A 27,082-nucleotide genomic window follows, 5' to 3' on the forward strand; every position below is an offset into this window, starting at 1 on the left:
TCACTGCACTCCAGCCTGGGCAACAGAGTGAGACCCCATCTCAAAAAAAAAAAAAAAAAAAGGGGGGGGTGGGGTCAAATTTTGAGAAAAATAATGGCTAAGAAGAGACCATTGGAACTGATAAGCATAAAGATACAGGAAATCTTCCAGGAACCAGTTTTAGCAGAGCACTGATTCAAGGGAGGAGCGAGAATGGAGGTCTGGAAGCCTAAGAGATTAAGTTAGGTAATATGAAAATTGCTGATTAAAAAAAATTGAACAGAAGATTTTTGAGCACTTTGAAGCTGAAGGACAGAATCTGAAGAAGACAGAAAAAGTGGTGGAGATGAAAGCCACATCTTGGAAAGTAAGGAAACAGAAACAAGGAGTTTAACCACTCCTTCAAGATCCTCAACAGAAAAATAAGGATCTTAGTTAATCCTCACCTGGTAGGTAGTGTCACATTAAATTTCACCTAAAGCTGTCTCGTTACATTTTTAAAGTTTGGCCTAAAGATTTCTCTGTACATAGTGAATGGTCATCTGCATGTGTAAACAAGCTGTAACCTATTCTTGCACCAATTGCTGAGTTTTAGCCAATCAAAGGCAACCAACTGTTCAAATCATGTTCAAATAAGGCAAATATCAAGATGTAAGCAATCCAGCTGTTTCTGTACCTCACTTTCATTTTCTGTACATCACTTTCCTTTTTCTGTCCATAAGTCTTCAACCATATGGTGGTGCCAGAGTCTCTTTGAACCTATTCTGGTTCTAAGGGCTGCCTGATTTGTGAATCATTGTTTCCTCAATTAAACTCTGTTAAATTTAATTTGTCTAGTTTTTCTTTTAACAGATGGTATCAGAAGTGGGATCCGAAGTAGAGTTTCTAGCAATCCCCAGAAACACTGAGTGACAATGCATGGTACCAGTCAGACTCACCGTGTCTACTCCTCTCTTGCAGCAACTGGGGATTGTGGGTAAGCACTCAGATTCTGAAACTCCATCGATTTATGTTTTGAGCTATCTGAATTTGTTTGAGCAAATTTTAAAATCTGAAATGGGTTCAGAAGTCATCACAGAAACTGGACCAGGTCCAGAATCAGACTGGATCTGATAATTAACTGACTTGGATTCAGTGAGAGGCCTTGGATGTTTAACTGAGTCAGGCAGAAACTGGCAGTTAATGGCAAATAAGAAGGTGTGAACTTTGGCTTTTGTAAATTCACAGAGATTTTTGTGCCCTATGTCTATGACTTTTGTTTCTTTCTTTCTCTCTCTCTTTTTTTTTTTTTTTTGAGATGGAGCCTTGCTGTTGTCGCCTGGGATGGAGTGCAATGGAGCGATCTCGGCTCACTGCAACCTCCACCTCCTGGGATCCAGCAATTCTCCTGCCTCTGACTCCCAAGTAGCTGAGATTACAGGCACCCGCCACCATGCCCAGCTAATTTTTGTATTTTTGGTAGAGATGGGGTTTCACCATGTTGGCCAGGCTGGTCTCGAACTCCTGACCTCAGGTGATCCACCCACCAAGATTCAAGGCAAAAAATGGGATCCTTAATTTTGGAAGAACTGAGTATTCTACCTTACAGCTATGCCTAGGCAACAGTCAAGAGAGATAATAAACAGGCTATTTTACACATAAAATTACATGAGAAACAGTGTCAAATAAGAAGTGATGTTTAAACTTTGAGTTATATTTTTATAAATATTAATATATATTCCAAAATTGTATACGATTATGAAAATTCTCATATATCTCAGTATATGTTATCAGACATAATTATGGTTATGTTAAATTATTATAGGCTACATAAACAACCAAATTTCCTTGTCAATTGTGTCTTTATGACCATTTAAAGTCATTTCCACAGTTAATTGCTTAATTCTAACGCAGTTTCCTTTTTTTTTTTTTTTGAGACGGAGTCTCACTCTGTCGCCCAGGCTGGAGTGCAGTGGCCGGATCTCAGCTCACTGCAAGCTCCGCCTCCCGGGTTCACACCATTCTCCTGCCTCAGCCTCCCGAGTAGCTGGGACTACAGGTGCCCGCCACCTCGCCCGGCTAGTTTTTTGTATCTTTAGTAGAGACGGGGTTTCACTGTGTTAGCCAGGATGGTCTCGATCTCCTGACCTCACGATCCACCCGTCTCGGCCTCCCAAAGTGCTAGGACTACAGGCTTGAGCCACCGCGCCCGGCCTCTAACGCAGTTTCTAATATTAGGCTGTTGCAAAAGTAATTGCGGTTTCTGCTATTCAAAGTAACGGCGGCTGGGCGCAGTGGCTCACACTTGTAATCCTAGCATTTTGGGAGGCCGAGGTGGGCAGACCATAAGGTCAGGAGTTTGAGACCAGCCTGGCCAACATGATGAAACCCTGGCTCGACCAAAACTACAAAAAGTTAGCCAGGCATGGTGGCTTACACCTGTAATACCAGCTACTCGAGAGGCTGAGGCAGGAGAATTGCTTGACCCTGGGAGGCAGAGGTTGTAGTGAGCCGAGTTTGCGCCACTGCATTCCAGCCTGGGCGACAGAATGAGACTCCATCTCAAAATAAATAAATAAATAAATAAATAAATAAATAAAATAATGGCAGGCTGGGTGCAGTGGTCCACCCCTGTAATCCCAGCACTTTGGGAGGCCAACATTGGTAGATCATTTGAGGTCAGGAGTTCGAGACTAGCCTGGCCAAGAAGATGAAACTCCATCTCTACTAAAAATACAAAAAAATTAGCCAGGCATGGTGGTGTGCGCCTGTAGTCTCAGCTACTCAGGAGTGTGAGGCAGGAGAATCGTTTGAACCAGGGAGGAGGAGGTTGCAGTGAGCTGAGATCGTGCCACTGCACTCTAGCCTGAGTGACAGAGTGAGACTCCGTCTCAATAAATAAATAAATAAATAAATAAATAAATAAATAAATAAATGTATGGCAGTTATTAAAAATAACTTCACAAGCAAGTAAAATCCTATTTTGTCTTCAAGGAGGTTCATGGAAAAGATGAAATGGACCTTGATAAGCACTCTTGAAGATAGGCTTCTGGTAACTTTAGGATCATATCATTTGAACTAAGAATTACCAGAACCATATTGAAGAGACTGAGTGATATATAAAGCTGCTAACCCAAGCAGCACAAGAATTAAATGAATACCAAGAAAATACTTGGCTAGATTTTCATGCTAACTCAGTCAGTACTGAAACTGTTAAGATACATAATTTGAATGAACTCCATGGTTCAGGTCAAATTACCTATGATAACCCATCTAATAAACAGTGCTGTGCACCTCCATTGGAGAAAGAAAATTGCTATGTAAGAGGATACAATTCCAGTGTTAAGCAATACAATTCCAGTGTTAAGCATGGACTCATGAAGAGACTGGATGGCTGCCTGCTCCTTCGTGAGTCCTTAAAACTTCCATTACTAGAAGCTGTATTCCATGATTCATCAAGGAAGAGATAAAATGTATATATTGGCTGGGCATGGTGGCTCACACTTGTTAATTCCAGCACTTTGGGAGGCCAAGGTGGGCTGATCACCTGAGGTCAGGAGTTTTAGACCACCTGGGCCCACACGGTGAAAGCCTGTCTCTACTTAAAAAATACAAAAAATTAGCTGGGCGTGGTGGCAGGTGCCTGTAATCCCAGCTACTTGGGAGGCTGAGGCACAAGAATTGCTTGAACCCGGGAGGCGGAGGTTGCAGTGAGCCGAGATCGCGCCACTGCACTCTAGCCTGGGAGAGTGAGACTATGTCTCAAAACAAACAAACAAACAAACAAACAAACAAAACCATACACACACACACACACACACACACATTGGTGTTGTGACTGTTCTAAATTGCTAAAATGGTTTATGACCAATGTATAGTTTGTTGAACCCATAATCTTGAGAAGACAACCTAAACTTCAGGTACCTTTCTGATACATCTGAACATTTTACAGAGGGATTTCATTCAATTGTGATTTTCAGTGCATATTTTCTGGTTGTACAGAAGCTTTCTCATACAAGTGGGCTGATGCTATAACAGTAGCTAAAAGGTTATTAGGAAATGTGTTTCTCTCACAGGACATTGCTGAAGAAATCTCCAGTGATAGAGGTACTTGCCTCACTGGACTAGCTATAAAACAGTTAAATAAGGTATTACTTAATACAAGAGAATTAGGCAAAACTAACTGAATAATCTGGATTGCCTTGGTCAAAGATGTTTCAGATTGATGACGATCAGATCCACTTCCAGTGAAAAACAAAAGTTGACCCCTTATGAAATGTCACTGGAAGGCTTATGCTCCTAATAATAGAACCTCCTGTATCTTCTGCTTCTAAACTTTAACATGACTAAATGCTGCAAGGCTTTAATGCATTATGCCAAAATGTACTTTCAGCAGGTAAAGAAAGCTTTTCACGGACCACTGACTGAGGACAAGCAAACCCTTCATGATCTAGAATTGAGAGGCTGGATCTTTTGGAAACACATCAGAGAAAGACTCCCCTTGTCACCCACACTGCAGCAAAACTTCAGGACCTTGAAGCTTGGGTTTGTAATCTCACAGCTTAGAAAGGCCCACCCAGACTCTTGGAACCATACACCCATGAGGGAGAACTTAAGGTAAAGCTAACGAGGGAAGTTTCTCCCGAGAAGCAGACGGCCTCCTAGATGTGGACAGATTTCCCAAGATCGTGCATCAAGACTTCTCTGCTATCATGAGGCTTTTCGTTCTCAATTTTTTCCAAGTTCATGCCTGTTATGAACAACTGAACTGAAAAAGGGGTCTCTTGTATATACTCATAGGGTATACTTTTATTTGTGAAGGATAAAGAAACCTCATACTGACTGGGTGCGGTGGCTCACGCCTGTAATCCCAGCACTTTGGGAAGCCAAGGCGGGTGGATCATGAGGTCAGGAGATCGAGCCCATCCTGGCCAAGGTGAAACCCCGTCTCTACTAAAATACAAAAAATTAGCCAGGCATGGTGGCACATGCCTGTAGTCCCAGCTACTCGAGAGGCTGAGGCAGGGGAATCACTTGAACCCGGGAGGTGGAGGATGCAGTGAGCCGAGATCATAGCCTGGCAACAGAGCAAGACTCAGTCTCAAAAAAAACCCTCACCCACAGAGAACTTTACGCCTTGATAGAGGGAAGATGAAGGGCCAATGTGGGTGAGAAATTTTAATGGTACCTTTGTTGCTTCATAATCAGTCAGAAACAGAGCACTGGCCAACTCCTCTTAAGCTAAATCATAGTTTAAAGAGAAAATTGTCAGTCATGTGTGGTGGCTCATGCCTGTAATCTCAGCAGTTTGGGACGCCAAGGCAGGCAGATCACGAGGTCAGGAGATGGAGACCATCCTGGCTAACGTTAGTGGTGAAACCCCACTCTACTAAAAATACGAAAATTTAGCCGGGTGTGGTGGTACATGCCTATGCTACTTGGGAGGCTGAGGCAGGAGAATTGAGTGATCCCGGGAAGCAGAGATTGCAGTGAGCCGAGATCAAGCCACTGCACTCCAGCCTGGGTGACCGAGCGAGACTCCATCTCCAAAAAAAAAAAAAAAGAAAAGAAAAAAGAAAAAAAAAAAACAGAGAACATTGTCAATACAGGTTAAAGAGAATATTGCCAGGAGGCCTTCTCTCTTCTGGATGGGCATATTTGTTCATTTATTTTTCTATGGTGTGTCTTTTTCTTTTTGGAGACAGGGTCTGGCTCTGCTGCCCAGGCTGGGATGCAGTGGCATGATCTCGGCTCACTGCAACCTCTGCCTCCTGGGCTCAAGCAATCCTCCCATTTCAGCCTCCTGAATAGCTGGGACCACAGGCGTGCACCACTGCGCTCAGATGAGTTTTGAATTTTCAGTAGAGACAGGGTTTTGTCATGTTACCTAGGCTGGTCTTGAACTCCTGAGCTCAAGCAATCTGCCTACCTCAGTCTCCCAAAGTGATTACAGATTACAGGTGTCAGCTGCCGTGCCTGGCCTATGGTTTGGAGTTAACGAGGCAATGATTAGAAATTTATCCCTCTAAATTTTCCAGACTATTAGAAATTTATAGGCTCTTTAGCAGATTCTACTACAAAGACTATGGTTACACAAAAGACTTTAAATTCTCTTGCTAAAGTTGTGCTAGATAATAGAACTGCTCTAGATTAGTTACTGGCTAAACAGAAATATCTGTGCAGTTGCTGATACTTCTTATTGAACATGGAGGAATACATTGGCTATTACAGAGATTCAGTTGTAGAGGATTAACAAATAGGCTGCTTGGTTGAAACAAGCAGACTCTTATTCTAGCTTATTCTTTGATCTATTTGATTTTAGGTGGCATGGTTCATGGGGACCTTGGCTAAGGAGCATAGTCCAAACTCTTGGGGTTATTCTCCTGATAGTCATAAGAGTAGTCTCCCTGGGATACTATACTCTCTCAAAAGTTTTAAGTGTTTGCATATGGCCATCTGCAGAATGTCAAATGGTCTCTCTTGAATTGGAACAAAAACTCAAAGAAATGCGTGAGCATGAGGACGCCATACTTATGAATGACGTACTGAGACCAGAAACCCAAAATCTCAGTAACTGAGAGTGGTGCTAAGGTCCTAAGTTTTGGTCACACTCTTACCTAAGTGAGGACCTAACCAAAAGGGAGGAATTTTTAAGGTCATTGTTTTGGACTAAGCTTATGCACAAGGCTCCAACAGACCACACCAAACCAAAATGGAGTCACTCATGCTAAATGTGAGACAATTACACTGAAACACTGAAGAAAGAAATAGATCCTAAAATAGACCAGGTTTTGTTTTTCTCCTGAAAACAGGAAATTTCAGCACAAGGAGGTCCCCTCTACTCTTACCCTTAGGAAAAAGTAACTTGAAGTCCTTGTTCCCATTTTACAAAACCCATTGTTCTGCTATTTCCCAGTGGGATTTGAGACCAAATAAGTAAATTTATGATGGTGACAGAGTGACATGAATGCCAATCCATTAAAAACACACACACACACACACACACACACACACACACAAATTTGGGGGGTAGATCAAAGGGGATAACTGTTAAGTTTTGCTTAAAGCTACCTCCTTACATCTTTTAAGTTCAGCCTAGAGGTTTCTCTGAACATAGTAAACTGTAACCTAGGCCAGGCGCAGTGGCTCACGCCTGTAATCCCAGCCCTTTGGGAGGCCGAGGCAGGCAGATCACCTCAGGTCAGGAGTTTGAGACCAGCCTGGCCAACACAGTGAAACTCCATCTCTACTAAAAATACAAAAATTAGCTGGGCGTAGTAGTGCGGGCCTGTAGTCCCAGCTACTCCAGAGGCTGAGGCAGGAAAATCGCTTGAACCTGAGAGGTGGGGGTTGCAGTGAGCTGAGATCATGCCACTGCACTCCAGCCTAGGTGACAGAGCAAGACTCTGTCTCAAAACAAAAACAAAAAACTGTAACCTAACTGGATGGGTAAATAGGATATAAGCTACTTGTGTAGCAAACAATGAGTTTCAGCCAATCAATTACAGCTAACTGTTCAAACCATCTTCAAATAAGGCAAATGCCAAGCTGTAACCAATCCATCTGTTTCTGTACTTCATTTCCATATTCTGTATGCCACTTTCCTTTTTCTGTCCATAAATCTTCTTCAGCCATGCGGCTGCTGGAAGTCTCTCTGAACCTATTCTTGTTCCAGGAGCTGCCTGATTAGAAAAACATTCTTTGTTCAATTATAAACTCTGTTAAATTTAATTCGTCTGAAATTTTTATTTTAACAGAAGATATGATTAGCTCTATTTTACAAAGGTGAACATTGAACAATAATGAGATTAATAAATTATCCACAGTAATAAATCCAGGTAGTGGCAAATCTGGGAAGTATACCTAAACTGTCATTGAAAGACAATGATGTTGCTACTAGCCTACAAAAAGCAGTTGTGATATTGTGAAATATACATTTGTTGGCCATTCCCATTTCCTAGCAGACAACTCCTAAAATCCTTAGAAACTCCTCAGTGTTATCTTTTTGTATGATACTGATTGACTAATGGCTGGTAGCCTTATAGGTAGCTTTAGGATGGGGTCTGGTCACCAGAAAGGCAAGGCAGGATTAGAGGGTTGGGACTTTCAGCCCCACACCCCCAACCTCCAAGGAGGTAAAAGGGGACAAGAGTTAAGTTGATAACTAATGGCTAACAGTTTAATCATTGAGGCCTATGTAATGAAGCATTCATAAAAACCCAAAAGGACGGGGTTTGGAGAGCTTCTGGCCAGCTGAATGCACAAAGGTTCCTGGAGGGTGGTGTGCCCAGGGATGGCATGGAAGCTCCACTCTCCCTCCCCATACCTCGCCCTATGCATATCTTTACAGCATCCTTTGTAATATCTTTTATAATAAAACAGTAACATAAGTGTTTCCTTAGTTCTGTGAGCTGCTCTATCAGATGAATCTACCTTGAAGAGGGGGTCATGGGAACTCATGACCAGAAGCCTGGACTTGCTACTGGCATCTGAAGCAGAGTGCAGCCTTGTGGGACTGAACCTTGAATCTGTGGAATCTGATGCTATCTCCAGGAAGACAGTGTAATGACTGAATTGGAGGACACCCAGCTGGTATCCACTGCAGAACTGATTGTTTGCTTGGTGTGTGGGGAAACCCTCCCCACATTTAGTCACAAGAGTCTTCTGTGTTGATTGTTGTGGTGTGACAGCGGAGATAAAACATGGTTTGAGCTTGCGTTTTGTCCATTCACAGTAGTCTATAAGGATGTCTAGTAGAATGAATCAAGGAATTTACTATGACTAACGAATTTTTCACCAAACTATTGAGAAGAAACTTTTTTTTTTTTTTTTTTTTTAAAAGACGGAGTCTTGCTCTGTTGCCCAGGCTGGAGTGCAGTGGCACAATCTCGGCTCACGGCAAGCTCCACCTCCGGGGTTCACGCCATTCTCCTACCTCAGCCTCCCGAGTAGCTGGGACTACAGGTGCCCGCCACCACGCCCAGCTAATTTTTTGTATTTTTAGTAGAGATGGGCTTTCACCGTGTTAGCCAGAATGGTCTCAATCTCCTGACCTTGTGATCCACCTGCCTTGGCCTCCCAAAGTGCTAGGATTATAGGCGTGAGCCACCACGCCTGGCCAAGAAGAAACATTTTTAAAGGTTCAGTGACTAGGCTGGGCGCAGTAGCTCACGCCTGTAATCCCAGCACCTTGGGAAGCCAAGGCAGGCAGATCACCTGAGGTCAGGAGTTTGAGACCAGCCTGGCTAACAAGGTGAACCCCCATCTCTACTAAAAATACAAAATTAGCTGGGCATGGTGGCACACACCTGTAATCCCAGCTACTCGGGAGGCTGAGGCAGGAGAATCGCTTGAGCCTGGGAGGTAGAGGTTGCAGTGAGCTGGGATCGTGCCACTGCACTTCAGCCTGGGCAACAGAGTGAGACTTCGTCTCAAAAAAAAAAAAAGTTTCAGTGATTACATATACTTCATATTAAGGCAAAATTTGTTAGAACATTAGATGAGTAATTTAAAGTCTAAACACAAAAAAGTCCCAAAGCCAAGGTAATGACATGCCTTACTTCAATATTTCTTCTCTGCACTGCCTCTGTGTGGCAAAACAAGCGATAGCCCACATTTTGATTTCAACTCCTGTGTGGAATTGCTTCCCTCGCATATCCCATACTCCGTGGCTTGGTGTTGCTACTGTCCGATTCTATGTGAGGAGAAAAAAATAACACGGTGAAAAAGAACAAAAATTTTCAATAAACAGAAAGTAAAAATTTCAAATCGCTGAACCGAAATATTTCTGATATGCCTTTCTCTCCATACTTACAGACTGTATGTGTATGATTAAAACATTAACAAGAGGCTTTACCCGTCCTCCATACTGGAGCATAGGTGCTGGAAGTACGCGTCCAGTTACATGAGCCATTTCATCCCGAACTTTAAATTGAAACTCCTGAACAAATGGATCCGTTTCATAATTTGCACTTCTTACCTAACAATAGAAAAAGTTTGTAGTTACTCTCAAAATTCCTCCAAATCCCCTACTTTACTGCATTAGAACCCTCTTTTTTTTCTTCACTGTGTAAATAATATGTTTTCCAACAGGTCTAACCAATGGTGCTCTAACTACAGAATAGCAAATCTTAACCTGGGGACCATGGGTCATGAATAGACTGTAGAAATTCTGTGACCTCCTGGTAATTTATATAAAATTTAAATGTATGCATTAGGTTGAATAATATATTTTGGCCTGGCATGGTAGTTCATGCCTGTGATCTCAGCATTTTTGGAGGCCAAGTTGGAGGACTGCTCGAGCCCAGAAGCTTGAAATCAGCCTGGGCAACATAGTGAGACCCTGTCTCTACAAAAAATTAAAAAATTAGGCTGGGCCTGGTGGCTCACATCTGTAATCCCAGCACTTTGGGAGGCTGAGGTGGGAGAATTGCTTGAGCTCAGGAGCTCAAGACCAACCTGGGCAACAAAGTAAGACCTCATCTCTACAAAAAATTAAAAAGAATTAGCCAGATGGGGTGCCACGTGCCTGTGGTCCCAGCTATTTGGGAGGCTGAGGTGAGAGAATTGCTTGAGCCTGGGAGCTCAAGGTTGCAGTGGGCTGTGATTGTACCACAGTACTCCAGCCTGGGGGTCAGAGCAAGAATCCGTCTCAAAAGAAAAACAAAAAATCCATGAAAATGATAATAAAACTTTTTTTTTTTTTTTAAAGAGATGGAGTCTTGCTATATTATTCAGGCTGGCCTCGAACTCCTGGGCTCAAGCCATCTTCCTCTCTCAGCCTCCTAGATAGCTGGGAACTAGGCATGCACCACTATGTACTACCCAGCTGAAAACAGTAAGTTTGTATGATTGAACCTAATATGCTTTTGGATGGAGAAAGAAATATCTCACCTAAAAAGAGGTTAAGAACCTTTGACTATAGGAGATCTGGATACATTCTATTAAAATTTATTTTGTGTAGAGTTTGATAGGAAGTATTAAAAATCTTAAGGCTTTTAAAAATTATTTGATTTATAATTTATATATAATTACTTGACTATTTTCAGTGCCATAATACACAATTTATTTAATGGAATACACTTAAGACAGATAAGAAAGCCAGTAGGAGTCACAGGTTATAATTGTTATATATTCCCATACATATAACCAAAGAGAAGGAACTTAATGTAATTCAGTGTTGGATCTCACTGAAATTCATGCTTAAAGCATGCTACACAGAATCTCTCCACAATAAACAGGAAAAATCATTTTCTTTTCTTTTCTTTTTTTTTTGAGACGGAGTCTCGCTCTGTCACCCAGGCTGGAGTGCAGTGGCTGGATCTCAGCTCACTGCAAGCTCCGCCTCCCGGGTTTACGCCATTCTCCTGCCTCAGCCTCCCTAGTAGCTGGGACTACAGACGCTCGCCACCTTTTTTTGTAGAGACGGGGTTTCACTGTGTTAGCCAGGATGGGCTCAATCTCCTGACCTCGTGATCCGCCTGTCTCGGCCTCCCAAAGTGCTGGGATTACAGGCTTGAGCCACCGCGCCTGGCTCATTTTTTCTTTTCTTTTTTTTTTTGAGACAGGGTCTGGCTCTGTCACCTAGTGGCACAATCACAGCTCACTGCAACTTCAGCCTCCTGGGGTCCAAGCGATCCTCCCACCTCAATCTCCTGAGTAGCTGGGAAGCTGGGACTATAGGTGCATGTCACACACCTGGATAATTAAATTTTTTTTTAGAGATAGGGTCTCACTATGTTGCCCAGGCTGGTCTTGAACTCCTGGGCTCAACTGATAGTCCTGCCTCGGCCTCCCAAAGTGATGGGTTATAGATGTAAGCCCCATTTTCTAAATTAGGTACCAATGGGGCATCTCTTTCAAGCTTATTTGCCATTCATTTCTGTACTTCAGTGTATCCTGTAATGAGGTTACAGTGAATAACAAGGACTATACAATAACAATTAATATACTGTGACTTGTTGCATGATGTACTTGGTGCTAAATGCTTAATGATACATTTTCACAAGTATTTTATAGCTATGAAAGCAGTCTTTTATAACCTGTATCTTTCCAGATACTATAAATATAATAATAAACATAATAATATGATAACAGTAACAGTAAGTAAATGGAGAAGCTAGACTTCGAACCCAGGGTTGTTAGACTCCAAAGTCGGTTTTATTTTTTTAAACTACCATATGATACTTTCTGAACAGCTGAGCTGTAATAAATGAGTTAGAACAGTGAGTTATTGAGACTTTTATAGAGAAAGTAAGAGGTCTTAGTTTCCAGAAGATTTTGGGAAAGCTTTTAAAATCTTATAGAAACAGAGAAAAATCCAGGATGAAAACCAGCCTATATTTTCCTAATTAAATATCATGTAATAACTTTCTTTGACTCTTTACAGAAGAGTCAATAAGGAAAAAAAGGTATTTTTTTCTGTAGTTGGCTTACCAAATAGAAGAACCAGTTTTTAGCCAAAGATGAAATTACTAAGGTTAAAAAATAAATTTAAAAAGCCAGTTTTGCATCCCTATTTTCAATAATCTTTAAAATTGCTTTTGGAAGTATTATTAAGTTGTTTTGGGAAATATTCATTATTTCCAGATTTTTTTCTCTTTGGGCAGTTAAAATGGTGTTCGAGAAAACAGCCAGATAAGATTCAGATGCCCTTTTATCTTGAGTTTTGTCTTATTCTATGAGTTTTAAAAAGTGATATTGGTAATGCCTTCCTTCCCTTCATTTAGAACAATGAGACAGCACAGAGACCTTACGTGGTTAAAACTATCTTTTATTTTTTTTCTTTTTTCTTTCTTTCTCTTTCTTTCTTTTTTGAGATGGAGTTTCACTCTTGTTGCCCAGGCTGGAGTGCAGTGGTGCAATCCTGGCTCACCGCAACCTCTGCCTCCCGGGTTCAAGCGATTCTCCTGCCTCAGCCTCCTGAGTAGCTGGGATTACAGGCATGCGCCACCACGTCTGGCTAATTTTGTATTTTTGTAGACACAGGGTTTCTCCATGTTGGTCAGGCTGGTCTTGAACTCCTAACCTCAGGTGATCCGCTCCCCCCTCGGCCTCCCAAAGTGCTGGGATTACAGGCCCTGAGCCACTGCGCCTGACCTTTTTCTTTTCTTTTCTTTTCTTTTCTTTTGAGACAGAGTCTTACTTCATTGTCCAGGCTGAAGTGCAGTGGTGTGATCGGCTCACTGCAGCTTCTGCCTCTCAGGTTCAAGTGATTCTCGTGCCTCAGCCACCTGACTAGCTGGGATTACAGATGCATGCCACCATGCCTCACTAATTTTTGTGTTTTTAGTAGAGATGGCATTTCACCATGTTTCCCAGGCTGGTCCCAAATTCCTGGCCTCAAGTGATCCACCTGCCTTGGCCTCCCAAACTGCTGGGATTACAGATGTGAGCCACTGAGCCCAGCCATTTCTTTATTCAGACTGTATAGCTGCCACTCTGATACTGGAGACTAAGCAATCTTAGACTGAGTGTTAAGAATTTTAGTATTGGCTGGGCACGGTGGCTCACGCCTGTAATTCCAGCACCTTGGGAGGCCGAGGCGGGCAGATCATGAGGTCGGGAGATCAACACCATCCTGGCTAACACGGTAAAACCCCATCTCTACTAAAAATACAAAAAAATTAGCCTGGCGTGGGGGAGTGCACCTGTTGTCCCAGCTGCTGGCGAGGCTGAGGCAGGAGAATGGTGTGAACCCGGGCGGCAGAGCTTGCAGTGAGCCGAGATCACACCACTGCACTACAGCCTGGGTGACAGAGCAAGACTTTGTCCCTGAAGAGAAAAAAAACAAAAAACCAAAAACAGAATTTTAGTATTGCTAGTCATAATTGACTTTTCCTCCTATTTCCCACCTCTTTCAGGTGGAGGTTCCAGTTTACTAAATTGAAACATTTCTTCTGAGAGGATCTGTTCCCTGGATCTACTTAAAAAGCTCAGTGTTCAATGAGAAGGACCTAACCCTTCTCATATAGCCCACCAAGGCTTGTATCGAGAACATTAGATTACTTCCATGATCCCTTTTAATTCTGACAGTCCGTGAAATGGTAATAAGGTATGGGTTGATAAGGACATGGTTCTCTAGTATTATAGTTTGCCCTAATATGTTTTAAATTCTCATTTCTAAGGTTAAGTACTAACCAATCTGCTAATTTCCTCTTGTCTATCTGGTGCAGATCTTGCTGTTGCCTTGATCATAGTGGAAGTCTGATTGTCTGTTAGCTTCTTGATACATCGTTGCCCTGCCACAATATTACAGACCTACAAATGGAAAAAAGTTTTGTACTAGATGTATATATCTTTTTTTTTTTAGCTTTTACTTAGTGTCAATTAAATGTAAAATAAAAATTTAAAATCAACTTCATTAAACCACTTATTTTCAATATGTTAAGTAAAAAAGTAGTAAACAAGACGGCTCTACAGTATGATTATAATTAAGTAAAATGTACACCAGATGAAGACTGAAAGAAGTATAGTATATCAAAATGTTAACAGTGGTTACACTAGACTTGTAGGACTATGGATGAACTTGTTTCGTGTTATTTCATTACAGAAAATTTAGAATAAATTAAAACTTAAAAACAGTTCATATTCCAAAACAAATGTTCTGTATGAGGTAAGTTATCGGCCATAAAAGACCCCAAAAGAATGATGAACAGGGTATGAATTAGCAGTGGGAAGGCATTACTTCTAGCGGCAGATAGGTGTGTTTCTGCTCCTGCCCGACTTGCAGGCAGGGAAGGTGCGGGTACTTCAGCTGAAGAGTATACTTTTCTCTGAAATACTGCGCTACTGTTCTCTCCACAGTTTGGCCATTTTCTAACTGTAAAGGAAAGCTGAGAAAAAAAAAAAAGTACACATGAACAATTATTTCCCAGTAAGAGTCAGAAAAACTCCCAACCCCACTAACTAGGGCAAGCTGCCTCACACCATCGCTGCTCTGACAAAATTTCTTACGTTTGATGACTGGCAGGCCTCCTTGTTACATTACAAACACGGTATTTCCGTCTCATTGTTCCACAATGAGTCACTTCAACCTTCAAACCTGTTCCCAACAAGAAAAATGGAGGTTACAGAACTGTCACATGTAAAATATTTATACTTATAAAGCCTGTTCATACTATAAAAACTCAATTCTGAACAGACAAAAAATTCTGTGATACAGGCAATACGATATAAACACCAGATTTTACATATAACATTGCTAATAATGGTCACAATCATGACAGACCTAATGGCAAAATTTTTCCTTACCCCATCAAGCCTATACATTAAAAAATAAAATTGTAAAATTTGCAAAGCCCATAGATCAAGGGCCAAAATCTTCCATTAATAAAAAACACTGTTTACACTAAATTCAGGTATTTATGCTGGGAGAGGGAAGGTGGAATGAAAGAGGAATTCCAATAATTCTCAAGGTATTCCATAATTTCAAATTATGTGATATTTACCTAGCCCAGTCATCACATACTGATTGAAGATCAGAATTTCATAAAGCTCAAGAAAGAAGCCCTTTAAAGATTTATAAAGCAGGAGAAAAAAATACCAGGCATTTTTAACAGAAGCGACAATTTTATAGAAGTATAATATAGTGACACAGCTCTTTTCCAATACTATTAAAAATCAAATGCAACCAAAATAATTCCTAAAGTAGGCGATCCCTATCCTCTTACGGAGTCAAGACCCCTTTGAGAATGTGACGTAAGCAATAAACTCTCAGCAAAATGCATATATACATTATTTAGCACGTGATTTTAGGAGTTATTGGATCCCTGCAGTCCATCTGTGGACTCTAGGAGTTCAAGGATCCCAGGCCTGCTCTAGCATGTGAAGAAATGGGCTTTAAGCCATTGACTGAAGTTCTTCGAGATGAATTTTCTGAAGCAGTGCTGTCAAAGAGAATTTTCTTGAGATGATGGAATGTTCTACATCTATGCTAATATGGTAATCACTAATAACATGTTACTAAGCATAGGAAATGTAGCTGGTATACCTAAGAAACTGAAAATCTAATTTTATTTTTTTATATATAGATTTTTTTGTTTTTTTTTGAGTTTTTTGCTCTTGTTGCCCAGGTCAGAGTGCAATGACGCGATCTTGGCTCACTGCAACCTCTGTCTCCAGGGTTCAAGCGATTCTCCTGCCTCAGCCGCCCGATTAGCTGGGATTACAGGCACCCGCCATTACGCCCAGTTAATTTTTGTATTTTTAGCAGAGATGGGGTTTCACCATGTTGGTCAGGCTGGTCTCAAACTCCTGACCTCAGCTGATCCACCCACCTCGGCCTCCCAAAGTGTTGAGATTACAGACGTGAGCCACCACACCTGGCCTTAATTTTAATTAATTTAAATTTAAGTGTCTACATGTAGTCAGGGCAGTCTTGGCCTAGAGAAGAGTTAACAGGTACACAGAGGTCACAGAAAAGCATCTCCTTTCTAAAGTTTGGCCTAGACTCCAAAGGATAAAGTACAAAATGGCGTAGATGGAGAACAACTTTTAGTTCCCTGATAATATTTATGGTTATTACTCTTTGTCATATTTCTCTTTTATATTTGTGATTCCTATACTGCAGTGGTTCTTAGCCAGAGGCCAGTCTGTCCCCCGGGGGACATTTGGCAATGTCTGGAGATATTTTTGATTGGCATGACTGGGGATGTTACTACTTTCTATTGAGTAGAGGCCAGGGATAGTATGAAATATCCTGTAATGCACAGAACAGCCCTACCCCCAATCCCAACAAAGAATTATCCAGCCCAAAATGTCAATGCTGCTGAGGTTGAGAATGCCTGCTGTGGTAAAATGTATTTTCTTACCTAACTGCTACCTGCAATTAGGTAAGAAAATTAGTACCAAACACAAAGATCAATCATATAAATGGTATTTTCTTCTGATAGATCAGAACAAATTAAGACGTTAAATGGACATGGTATCCATTCCTGTACCAGATTGGTATGGGTTTGTTTTTCTTCAGAAGTGCTCCTCCTTGAATCAGTGAGTAGTAGTTTTTCATTAAAACTACCTTTATAAGACAAAAATGTCAGATCAACTAGAGAATTACTATGTCTTTATATTATAAAGGAGACTAGAAAATAAAATACTGTCAAAGGAGGATCTTAAAAGAAGGAAATACTGGCCGGGCGCGGTGGCTCAAGCCTGTAATCCCAGCACTTTGGGAGGCCGAGACAGGCGGATCACGAGGTCAGGAGATCGAGACCATCCTGGCTAACACGGTGAAACCCCGTCTTTACTAAAAAATACAAAAAACTAGCCGGGCGAGGTGGCGGGTGCCTGTAGTCCCAGCTACTTGGGGAGGCTGAGGCAGGAGAATGGCGTAAACTCGGGAGGAGGAGCTTGCAGTGAGCTGAGATCTGGCCACTGCACTCCAGCCTGGGCCACAGAGTGAGACTCCGTCTCAAAAAAAAAAAAGAAGGAAATACTAATAATATGAAGTAAACAAGATGTAAAAATACTATGTTCAGGGAAGAACACAATAGAAAAGTCTAAAACAAATTTCTGTTATTTGCACCACTTAGCAATTTATTTTCAACTCTTCAAATTAAAAAAAAATATTAATAAGGTTCTCCGAGCCTATAAAGTAAACTTTTACTAAAAATAAGTTGGCACTAATATATATATATGGTACTTTTACCATACATTTTCCCCAATATTTCTGCTGTTTAACTATCATGAGTTACTGGATAAAGAAACCACTTCAAAGTTATTATTAAATATTTTGGTACAAGTTCAACTGGAATAAGATGAATATACTAAGAAAATCAATTCTTTATTGTATACTTTGCGTCAATATTTAACAGCTAGCATCAAATTCTTCATACCAGCTAAAAAACCCATAGATACAGGACAGAACATAAAACTCTTATTCTCTTGGGTTACTGTAGTAGGAATAGATGATATACTTTAAAGAGCCTTTTTAAAATTTTTTTTAAAAAAGCACTATTTTACTTGGAACGAAGAAAAAATAATCAGTTTGTCAACTGGATCCAACCCAGGTTTTTCCATCCCCAAACTAGGATCATAGGTACCTAAGAATTAGACCAAAAATCTAGGGGCTAGCAAAAAGCTGAAATTTTTAAAAAGTGGACTAGATAATTCTCTGCCCAGGTCCCTCCCCAAACCCTCCATCCAACCAAAAAAACACTTTTGGCTTTAATAAATATTTAACCTATAAACTTGGCTTTACCTTCACTATAACATCAACTTTATTATGCTTTCTAGTCATTTTTTCAGTCATTTCTTTGGGCCCCTGAGCAGTTGAAGTTAAGATCGAGTCCATGCTCTTCGGGCAGCAGTTGAATCCTTGTTCTGTACATCTTGTATTTTCTGTGATAGAGTGGTGATATGAGTTGATTGCATAGTTACCGCAAAATAATGTAAGTGACTTCATGATATCAGAGGTGGTAACTAAGCAGCAACTCCACTGGAAACCATGGCATTTAGATGATCACATATTAATGGTAGGTAATGTACTAACCTCCTGACAATGCCAGCTGTGCAGTTAATACAAATTATGAAAGGACAATGGTATGGTTGCAAAACAGTTACATAAACAGTTTCTTATTTTGGCATTTAAATAACTTGAGATAAATGGATGTTTATTTTTGAAGCAGGGTGGATCTTCCTTTTAATGTTTTATTACAATGACTATCTCTCTCTTGGTTACTGAATGGCAAAGAATGAATGATTACTGGCGCAAGCAGAATGTATTAAACTACTCTAATTGATCTGGGGGAACTGAAAGATGTTCAATGAACAAACTTAAATGCTTCATTCAAACCACAAGCTGAAAATTATCTGCAATAAATAGGTAAAATCTTAAAATAAAAACAACATTATTATTTCTGGCTATTTAAGATCTAACAATATAAATACAATTTATCCTACTCATTCTGATTAGAGAGTATCAGACTAAATACATATAAAATATAGATTTCAGTACACTATTAAAATTATTTTTTGTTTTTATTTTTGGGCAGCCATGTAGAGATGAATTTATCTGAATTAAATGTACATATGATGCGACAGCACTGTACAAATTTTAGCTACTAAGCATAACAGATAAGATCAAGAGTCAACTCTATAACTTATATTAAATAACTATAATTCTAGAATAACACATGAAACAGGCTAGCCCCACATTAATACATTTTCAAAGGACTGAAATAAATATCATTTCAGAAAAATAAGGAAGTAATTATATTAGAATATGTTCAAAGAATGATTCTAGTTCTAAAATAACAAATATTTTTGGAGTCAGCTTCCTACTTTTAACAGTATTACTAAAGCATTTTCCCACGAGACATTCTTATCCCTTCAGCTAGTCAGGGAAAGTATTAACAAAAAATTAGCTGGCAGTGATACTAACTCCATTACTTGGCATTTCTTTCAAATACCACCTAAGATGTTATAGTAATGAATTTAATGTAATATTTTATTTTATAATTGATGTATAGTTTTACTGGTTATGTTACATAAATAGATTTTAATTATACAAAAAAACATTTTAATAAAAGGTTGTTATATCCATGCATTTTATAGTTAAGTTGTGCTAAATGCTAATTAATTCACCTTTTATCTCTTTGGTGAATTTTACCCGATGAGAATCAGTCAGAGGTCTTGGTTGCTCATCAATATTATGAATATCAAGAACTTCACACATGAACTGAATTACAGGTTGTGCTTTGTAGAAGGCAGTGGCAGAAACTAAGAAGAAAAACACAAATAATACAAATTAATGTTTCCCTAAAAAATTCAGAAATTTCATCTTAGGCTCCATGATAACTATCTATTTAAAATGATCCCTTATGCACATTTATGTACACACAAATTTCCAAAATTAAGCAGTTTTAATTTGACCTCTGAGGCACAAATACAGAATGGCCAGATACTACAGTTTTTATTACCTATCTCTTTCATCATAAGTAACTGATTCATTCCATTCTCTATAGAGAAGTGTTCTGGGTGAGACAAGGCTTGTAAGAGACAAAGAAGGCTGGTGAGATGGTTAGGTATTATTTCTTTTTAAATAGAAGCAAGGTCTCACTATATTGCTCAGGCTGGTTTCCATCTCCTGAGCTCAAGTGATCCTCCCACCTCAGCCTCCCAAAGTGGTAGGATTACAGGTGTTAGCCACTACACTTGGCCAGTATTTATTATTTCTTAAACAAGGCTTTCTATGCCACCCTAGACTGTCTATTCTAATGAGAGTTTTCCCTGTCTTGTAATGATTTGAAAAAACAGTGGTATTAGTCGTTGGTGCTAATCTAAGCTACAGATAATGATATACATATACATATATATACACACACACATATATATATACATAAAATATTTTATATATATATAATTTTTTTTTTTTTGAGACAGACTTTCGCTCTTGTTGTCCAGGCTAGAGTGCAATGGCACAAATCTCAGCTCACTGCAACCTCCGCCTCCTGGGTTCAAGCGATTCTCCTGCCTCAGCCTCTCAAGTGGCTGGGACTACAGGCATGCGCCACCACGCCCAGCCAATTTAGCACTTCTGGTAGAGATGGGGTTTCTCCATGTTGGTCAGGCTGGTCTCGAACTCCTGACCTCAGGTGATCCGTCCCCCTCGGCCTCCCAAAGTGCTGGAATTACAGGCATGAGCCACTGTGCTCAGCTTACAGATAGTAATATTAAGGGTTATCTGTCCAATATTATTGAGCAATGGGTGGTTTTTTAACAGTCAACCAGTATGATTTCTTAACCATAGGTTTTGGAACTAGAAGAGTTTCACCAGTGGTTAGCAGATCACCATCACTCATTTTTCTTTTTCTTTTCTTTTTTTTTTTTTTTTTTGAGACAGAGTCTCGCTATCACCCAGGTTGGAGTGCAGTGGCACGATCTCAGCTCATTGCAAGCTCTGCCTCCCGGGTTCACGCCATTCTCCTGCCTCAGTCTCCCAAGTAGCTGGGACTACAGGCGCCCGCCACCACGCCTGGCTAATTTTTTTGTATTTTTTAGTACAGACGGGTTTCACCATGTTAGCCAGGATGGTCTCGATCTCCTGACCTCGTGATCCACCCACCTCAGCCTCCCAAAGGGCTGGGATTACAGGCGTGAGCCACTGCACCTGGCCATCATCACTCATTTCTTAGACACATACTTATTAATGGCTATTATGTGTTATATAGGCACTGGGGATACAACAAAAAGTAAAACCGTAAGACAGTGAGTTACATGTCATTTTTCTACTCAAAAAAACAAAAAACAAACAAACAAAATGCCCACTGTTCAGCTACATGTAAACTTTCTTTTTTTTTTTTTTTGAGACAGAGTTTCACTCTGTGGCCCAGGCTGGAGTGCAATGGCGCGATCTTGGCTCACTGCAATCTCCCCCTCCCAGGTTCAAGCAATTCTCCTGCCTCAGCCTCCCGAGTAGAGTAGCTGGGATTACAGGCACCCACCACCATGTCCAGCTAATTTTTGCATTTTTAGTAGAGACGAGGTTTTACCATGTTGGCCAGGTTGGTGGCTCACGCCTGTAATCCCAGAATTTTGGGAGGCCGAGGCGGGCGGATCATGAGGTCAGGAGTGTAAACTTGTTATGTGGGGATCCTTCTCTTGCTTTCCTTGGTTTAGCATTAAATGTCCTCCATAAAATGTCCCTTACCTCTGGGAAGATATTTTCAAAGCTTTAACAGTAGTTATCTCTGGATAAATGTGGGTGGTGAGGCTACTGTGGGTATTTTATTTTCTTTAAAATATTTTTGGCCGGGCGTGGTGGCTCACACCTATAATCCCAGCACTTTGGGAGGCCGAAAGAGACGGACTGCCTGAGCTCAGGAGTTCAAAACCAGCCTAAGCAACATGGTGAAACCCCATCTCTACTGAAATTACAAAAAAATTAGCCGGGTGTGGTGGCGTGCGCCTGTAATCCCAGCTACTCAGGAGACCGAGGCTTGAGAATGGCTTGAACCCGGGAGGCCAAGGTTGCAGTGAGCGGAGATCATGCCACTGTACTCTAGTCTGGGTGACAGAGTGAGGCTCTGTCTCAAAAAAAAAAAAAAGTTATCTTGTCTGGGTACAGTGGCTCACGCCTGTAATCCCAGCAATTTGGGAGTCCAAGGTGCACGGATCACTTGAAATTAGGAGTTCAAGATCGGCCTGGCCAACATGGTGAAACCCCATCTCTACTAAAAAATACAAAAATTAGCTGGGTGTGGTGGCAGACGCCTGTAATCCCAGCTACTCAGGAGGCTAAGGCCAGAAAATCACTTGAACCCATGAGGCAACGGTTGCAGTGAGCCGAGATTGTGCCACTGCACTCCAGCCTGGGTGACAGAGCAAGACGTTTCATCTCAAAAAAAATTTTTTTTTTAAATACATTTTTTACTATGAAAAAACACTTTTATCTTTATAACTTCACTTTTTGGTACTGAGTGCATACTGTTTTTTACTTCTTTATTACACAATACACGAATAAAGTTTCCTCATAAAAACTCAAACAATACAGAGATACACAAAGTAAAGACCCTCTCCAGTCTGAACCTCCCACCTCCAAATAGCTCTAATAAGTAACCATTGTTAGTACTTAGGTATGTACACAACCTCTCCTTTTAATATGCACTTAGATTTGTCAGAAAGGTGATTAAAAAATAAAAATTAATACTAATTTACAAAGATAAAAATGTAGGAATAACTTTTTAGATGAAATCAGATGATAAACATTCTGACTCATTTTATCATTATTTTAAAAATTAACAATACATCTTAGAGATCTTTTCATGTTAGTACACTCTTTTAATTGCTGCACACTATATTACAGTATGGGTGCATGATAATTAAGTAAATAGGTACTCCCTTCCCCTCTTAAGAAAAAATAACACAAATGGTAAAACATTAGAAACACTATACTGTGCCTTGTATGTACTAATATGAAACTATATCATTCTCTCTCATAGCTGCAAGATATCCCATTGTATGGATGTACTTCATGTCCCCTAAGGGAGAGTTATGGGTTATTTTTTACTATTACAAACAATATTCCAATGAATGTTCCTGTGTATGTGTGTGTGTTTGTGTACGTATGTGTGTGTATTTATTTTTTTGGTATACATCCATGAGTACTTATTTTTCATTATTTATTTATTCATCTATTTTTGAGACAGAGTCTCCCTCTGTCATCCAGGCTGGAGTGTGGTGGCGTGATCTTGGCTTACTGCAACCTCTGCCTCCCAGGTTCAGGCAATTCTTGTGCCTCAGCCTCCCAAGAGCTGGAATTACAGGTGCATGCCACCACACCCAGTTAATTTTTGTATTTTTAGTGGAGACGGGGTTTCACCATGTTGGCCAGGCTTGTCTCAAACTCCTGGCCTCAAATGATCCACCCGCCTCGGCCTCCCAAAGTGCTGGGATTACAGGCGTGAGCCACCGCACCCGGCCCATGAGTACTTCTGTGAAAAAGATAAGAGAAATCAATACTCACTGCTAAACTTCCATCCAAATAAACTTTAGAAACATTTCCCGTTTCTAACTAATTAAAAAAAAAAAAGAGAGAGACTGTTAAGATTGTAACAGTATTCTGGGTATCTTATTCAAATCCATAAGTTTTAAATATATATACATTATATTCTTCTACTGAAAAATGTTAGAATATTATAGTGCACAAAAAGGAAGGCTGACAGGACACATACCAAATATAAGTTATATGTTTATAATGTTTAAGTTCTTGGCACATATTGATCTGGGTTAATTTTTAAAAAGTAAATAAAGAAAAATAAATATATAGTGAATAATATGCTTAATTTGCCTTTCTTTTAATCCTACAGGTAAAATTCATTCATTGGATTGCTATAACACCAGCATTCACAACTAATATTTCAGATACCATAAAGCTGTAATTACTTGTAACTACTAAACAAACATGCTAGAATTATTTCTCCTGTTTAACCCTCTTCTACTATCTTCCCTGTTTATTCCACTATACTCTGAATCATTTTACTACTGACCATCTTCTCTACAGGAAGGTGGGCATTTGAGGTAAAAATTAAATTTAGTAATAAAAAACTCATAAAGAATGGGTTGAAATCAGCAAATATAGTTTTGAATTAGGAATAAATTTTAATGATCAAATATTTGCTTTTCTGTCCCTCGGATGAATTATTAATATTTAATAAACCTACATATATATGTATTTTATTCTTTCCCTTTCACAAATTAGCTAATTATTACTGAAAAATGTTTACATTTAACATTTAAAACATCTATCAATAAAATATACTACATTAACATGTTACAGGAAATAAGCATATAATCATTTCCATAGATGGCAGTCCCCAAAAAGCAAGCATTTGATAAAATTCAGCACTGAAGTAAATACTCTTATTGTACCAGGACGAGAAGGGAACTTCCCTAATCTGGTAAAAGTTATTTACCAAAACTCTATGGTATTACAACCTGGCAGATACATAAAAAAGAAAAAAAAAAAACTCTATGGTAAATTCAACTTCATTTTATAGGAAGTTCCAGCTAGCATAGCAAAGCAAATTAGGAGAATAAAAAGTGAAAAGGATGGAAAGAGATAAACAAAACTATTACCCTTCACAACATTAATTGTGTGCATAGAAAACCCAATAAAATCTATGGACAAATTACAGAATTAATAATTCAGCAATGTTGCTAGATTTAAGGTCTACATATAAAAATAAATTATATTATTATACACTAGCACCCTACTTAAAACGTAATTTAAAAATATATCACTTATGATCACAACAAAAAACATAAGGCATTTGAGATGAAATCTAAACAAAAGGTATGTAAGACCTATGGAAGCAATAAGTATCTCTTACTGAAAGATACTATAGAAGATCAAATAAATGGAGTAATACACCCTATTCATGTAAATTATCCCCGAATTAATCTTCAAATTCAAAGCACTTTCAGTCAAAATATCAACAGAATGTAATCCTCTCTCCCTCTGGAACTTAAGATACTATAATTAACGAGAAAGCACAATGAAACAAGAATAGCCATAACAATTCTTTTATTTATTTTTGGACGGAGTCTTGCTCTGTTGCCCAGGCTGCTGGAGTGTAGTGGCGTAATCTCGGCTAACTGCAACCTCTGTCTCCCTGGTTTCAAGCTATTCTCCTGCCTCAGCCTCCCAAGTAGTTGGGATTATAGGCATGCGCCACCACGCCAGCTAATTTTTTTGTATTTTTAGTAGAGACGGAGTGCACCATGTTGGCCAGGCTGGTCTTGAACTCCTGACCTAAACTGATCTGCCTGTCTAGGCCTCCCAAAGTGCTGAGACTACAGGCGTGAGCCACTGCGTCTGGCCGCCCAACTATTTTTCAAAGTAGTTGTACCATTTTACACTCCTCCCATTTCTAGTTGCTCCAAATCTTTGTCAACATTTATTTTCAGTCTTTTAAATTTAGTCAATCTAGTACTTATGGGTGGTATCTCCCTGTGGTTCTTTCTGAATTTCCTGAATGGCCAACGATGTTCTGCATCTTCTCAAGGGCTTAATGACCATTCACATATACTCTTTAAAAAAATTTTTTTTTTTTTGAGACGGAGTTTTGCTCGTCGCCCAGGCTGGAGTGCAATGGTGCAATCTTGGCTCACTGCAACCTCTGCTGCCTGGGTTCAAGCAATTCTCCTACCTCGGCCTCCTGAGTAGCTGGGACTACAGGTGACTGCCACCATGCCCGGCTAATTTTTGTACTTTTAGTAGAGATAGGGTTTCACCATGTTGGTTGGGCTGGGCTGGTCTCCTGACGTCAGGTGATCTGCCCGCCTCAGCCTCCGAAAGTGCTGGGATCACAGGCGTGAGCTACCGCACCCAACCACACATATTCTTTTGTTAAGTATGTGATTTTTATTGCTACTTTTTTTCTATTTCTTACTGAGTTATGTACATTTTTCATATATTCTGGATATAAGTATTGTTCTGTTATGTTTTGCAAATGTGTTCTCTCAGTTGTAGCTTTTTTTTTTTTTTCAAAGAGTCAAAGTCTTGCTCTGTTGCCCTGGAGGGAGTGCACTGGTGATAATTATTACCACAACCTCTAACTCCTGGGCTCAAGTAATCTTCTCATCCTCTTAAGAAGCTGGGACTAGAGGCATGCACCAACACGCTCAGCTAATCAAAAATAAATTTTTTTTTGCTATGTTGGCCAGGCTGGTCTCAAACTCCTGGCCTCAAGCAATTCTCTTGCCTAGGCCTCCCAAAGTGTTGGGATTATAGGTGTGAGCCAGTGCCCCTGGCTGCCTTGTCATTTTCTTAATGGTGTTCTCAAAAGGAGAAGCTTTTAATTGCAATGGTTTTCGATTTATTAAGAAAGCCTGGCCGGGTGCAGTGGCTTATGCCTGTAATCCCAGCACTTTGAGAGGCCTAGGTGGGTGCATCACTTGAGATCAGGGAGTTCGAGACCAGCCTGGCCAACATGGTAAAACCTCATCTCTACTAAAATATCAAAAATTACCCAGGCGTGGTGGCATGCACCTGTGGTCCCAGCTACTCAGGAGGCTGAGGTGGGAGAGCCGCTTGAACTAGGGAGGCAGAGGTTGCAATGAGCCAAGATCACCCACTGCACTTCAGTCCAGGTGATAAGGAGATCCTGTCTTGAAAGAAGAAAAAAATCTTTGCCTCGTCCAAGATCATGAATATTTTCCCCATTTTCTCTTGGAAATTTCCCAGTTTTAATGTCTTATCCTGGGATAAACTCTGAATTAAATTTTCTGTGTGGTGTTAACGTTAATTTTTTTATACAAATATCCAGTTGTTACATCATTTATTGAGAAGACTAACCTTTTTGGCATTCTATTATGTTGGGCCCTTTGTCAAAAATCAACCAGCCACATTAATGGGTCTATTCTGGTAGCTGTTCTGTAACCTGACAGTCTTTACCCCAGTATCACTGTTTTTGATTTCAGTAGTTTTACAGCACGTCTTGAAACCAGGTAGTATAAATCCACCAACTTTGTTCTTCTTTAAAAGAGTTTTTGGCTCTTCAAAATAGAAATGCTAGGTTCTTCGTACCAGCATATAAATCTTAGAATCAGCTTGACAATTTTATATGTGTGTGTGTATATATATATATATATAAATTACATATATATATATATGTAATTATTT

The 27,082-nt window shown here is 40.0% G+C and overlaps 1 protein-coding gene and 1 long non-coding RNA gene across 10 annotated transcripts in view; one reads left to right on the forward strand and one right to left on the reverse strand.

Annotated features, from left to right (window-relative positions):
- AGO3 (argonaute RISC catalytic component 3) overlaps window positions 1-27,082 on the reverse strand; it is a 140,834-nt gene that overhangs the window by 48,823 nt on the left and 64,929 nt on the right. For 8 of the 9 annotated variants that reach the window (XM_077963786.1, XM_077963796.1, XM_028836031.2 and 5 more), the window contains 6 exons: window positions 19,543-19,677; window positions 14,914-15,001; window positions 14,645-14,792; window positions 14,098-14,217; window positions 9,815-9,937; window positions 9,519-9,652 (listed from right to left, as the gene is read on the reverse strand). In XM_077963786.1, coding sequence (XP_077819912.1) covers window positions 9,519-9,652; window positions 9,815-9,937; window positions 14,098-14,217; window positions 14,645-14,792; window positions 14,914-15,001; window positions 19,543-19,677 — 748 coding nt within the window. Of the gene's footprint in view, window positions 1-9,518; window positions 9,653-9,814; window positions 9,938-14,097; window positions 14,218-14,644; window positions 14,793-14,913; window positions 15,002-19,542; window positions 19,678-23,422; window positions 23,471-27,082 lie in introns of all 9 variants that reach the window. The other variant, XM_077963806.1, reaches the window with a different exon arrangement.
- Window positions 726-8,348, forward strand: LOC144334433 (uncharacterized). The gene is made up of 2 exons (XR_013404237.1): window positions 726-955; window positions 4,352-8,348. It is a non-coding gene; the product is annotated as an uncharacterized LOC144334433 (long non-coding RNA).

This window comes from Macaca mulatta, chromosome 1 (assembly GCF_049350105.2).
Source record: "Macaca mulatta isolate MMU2019108-1 chromosome 1, T2T-MMU8v2.0, whole genome shotgun sequence".
Lineage (NCBI taxonomy): Eukaryota > Metazoa > Chordata > Mammalia > Primates > Cercopithecidae > Macaca > Macaca mulatta.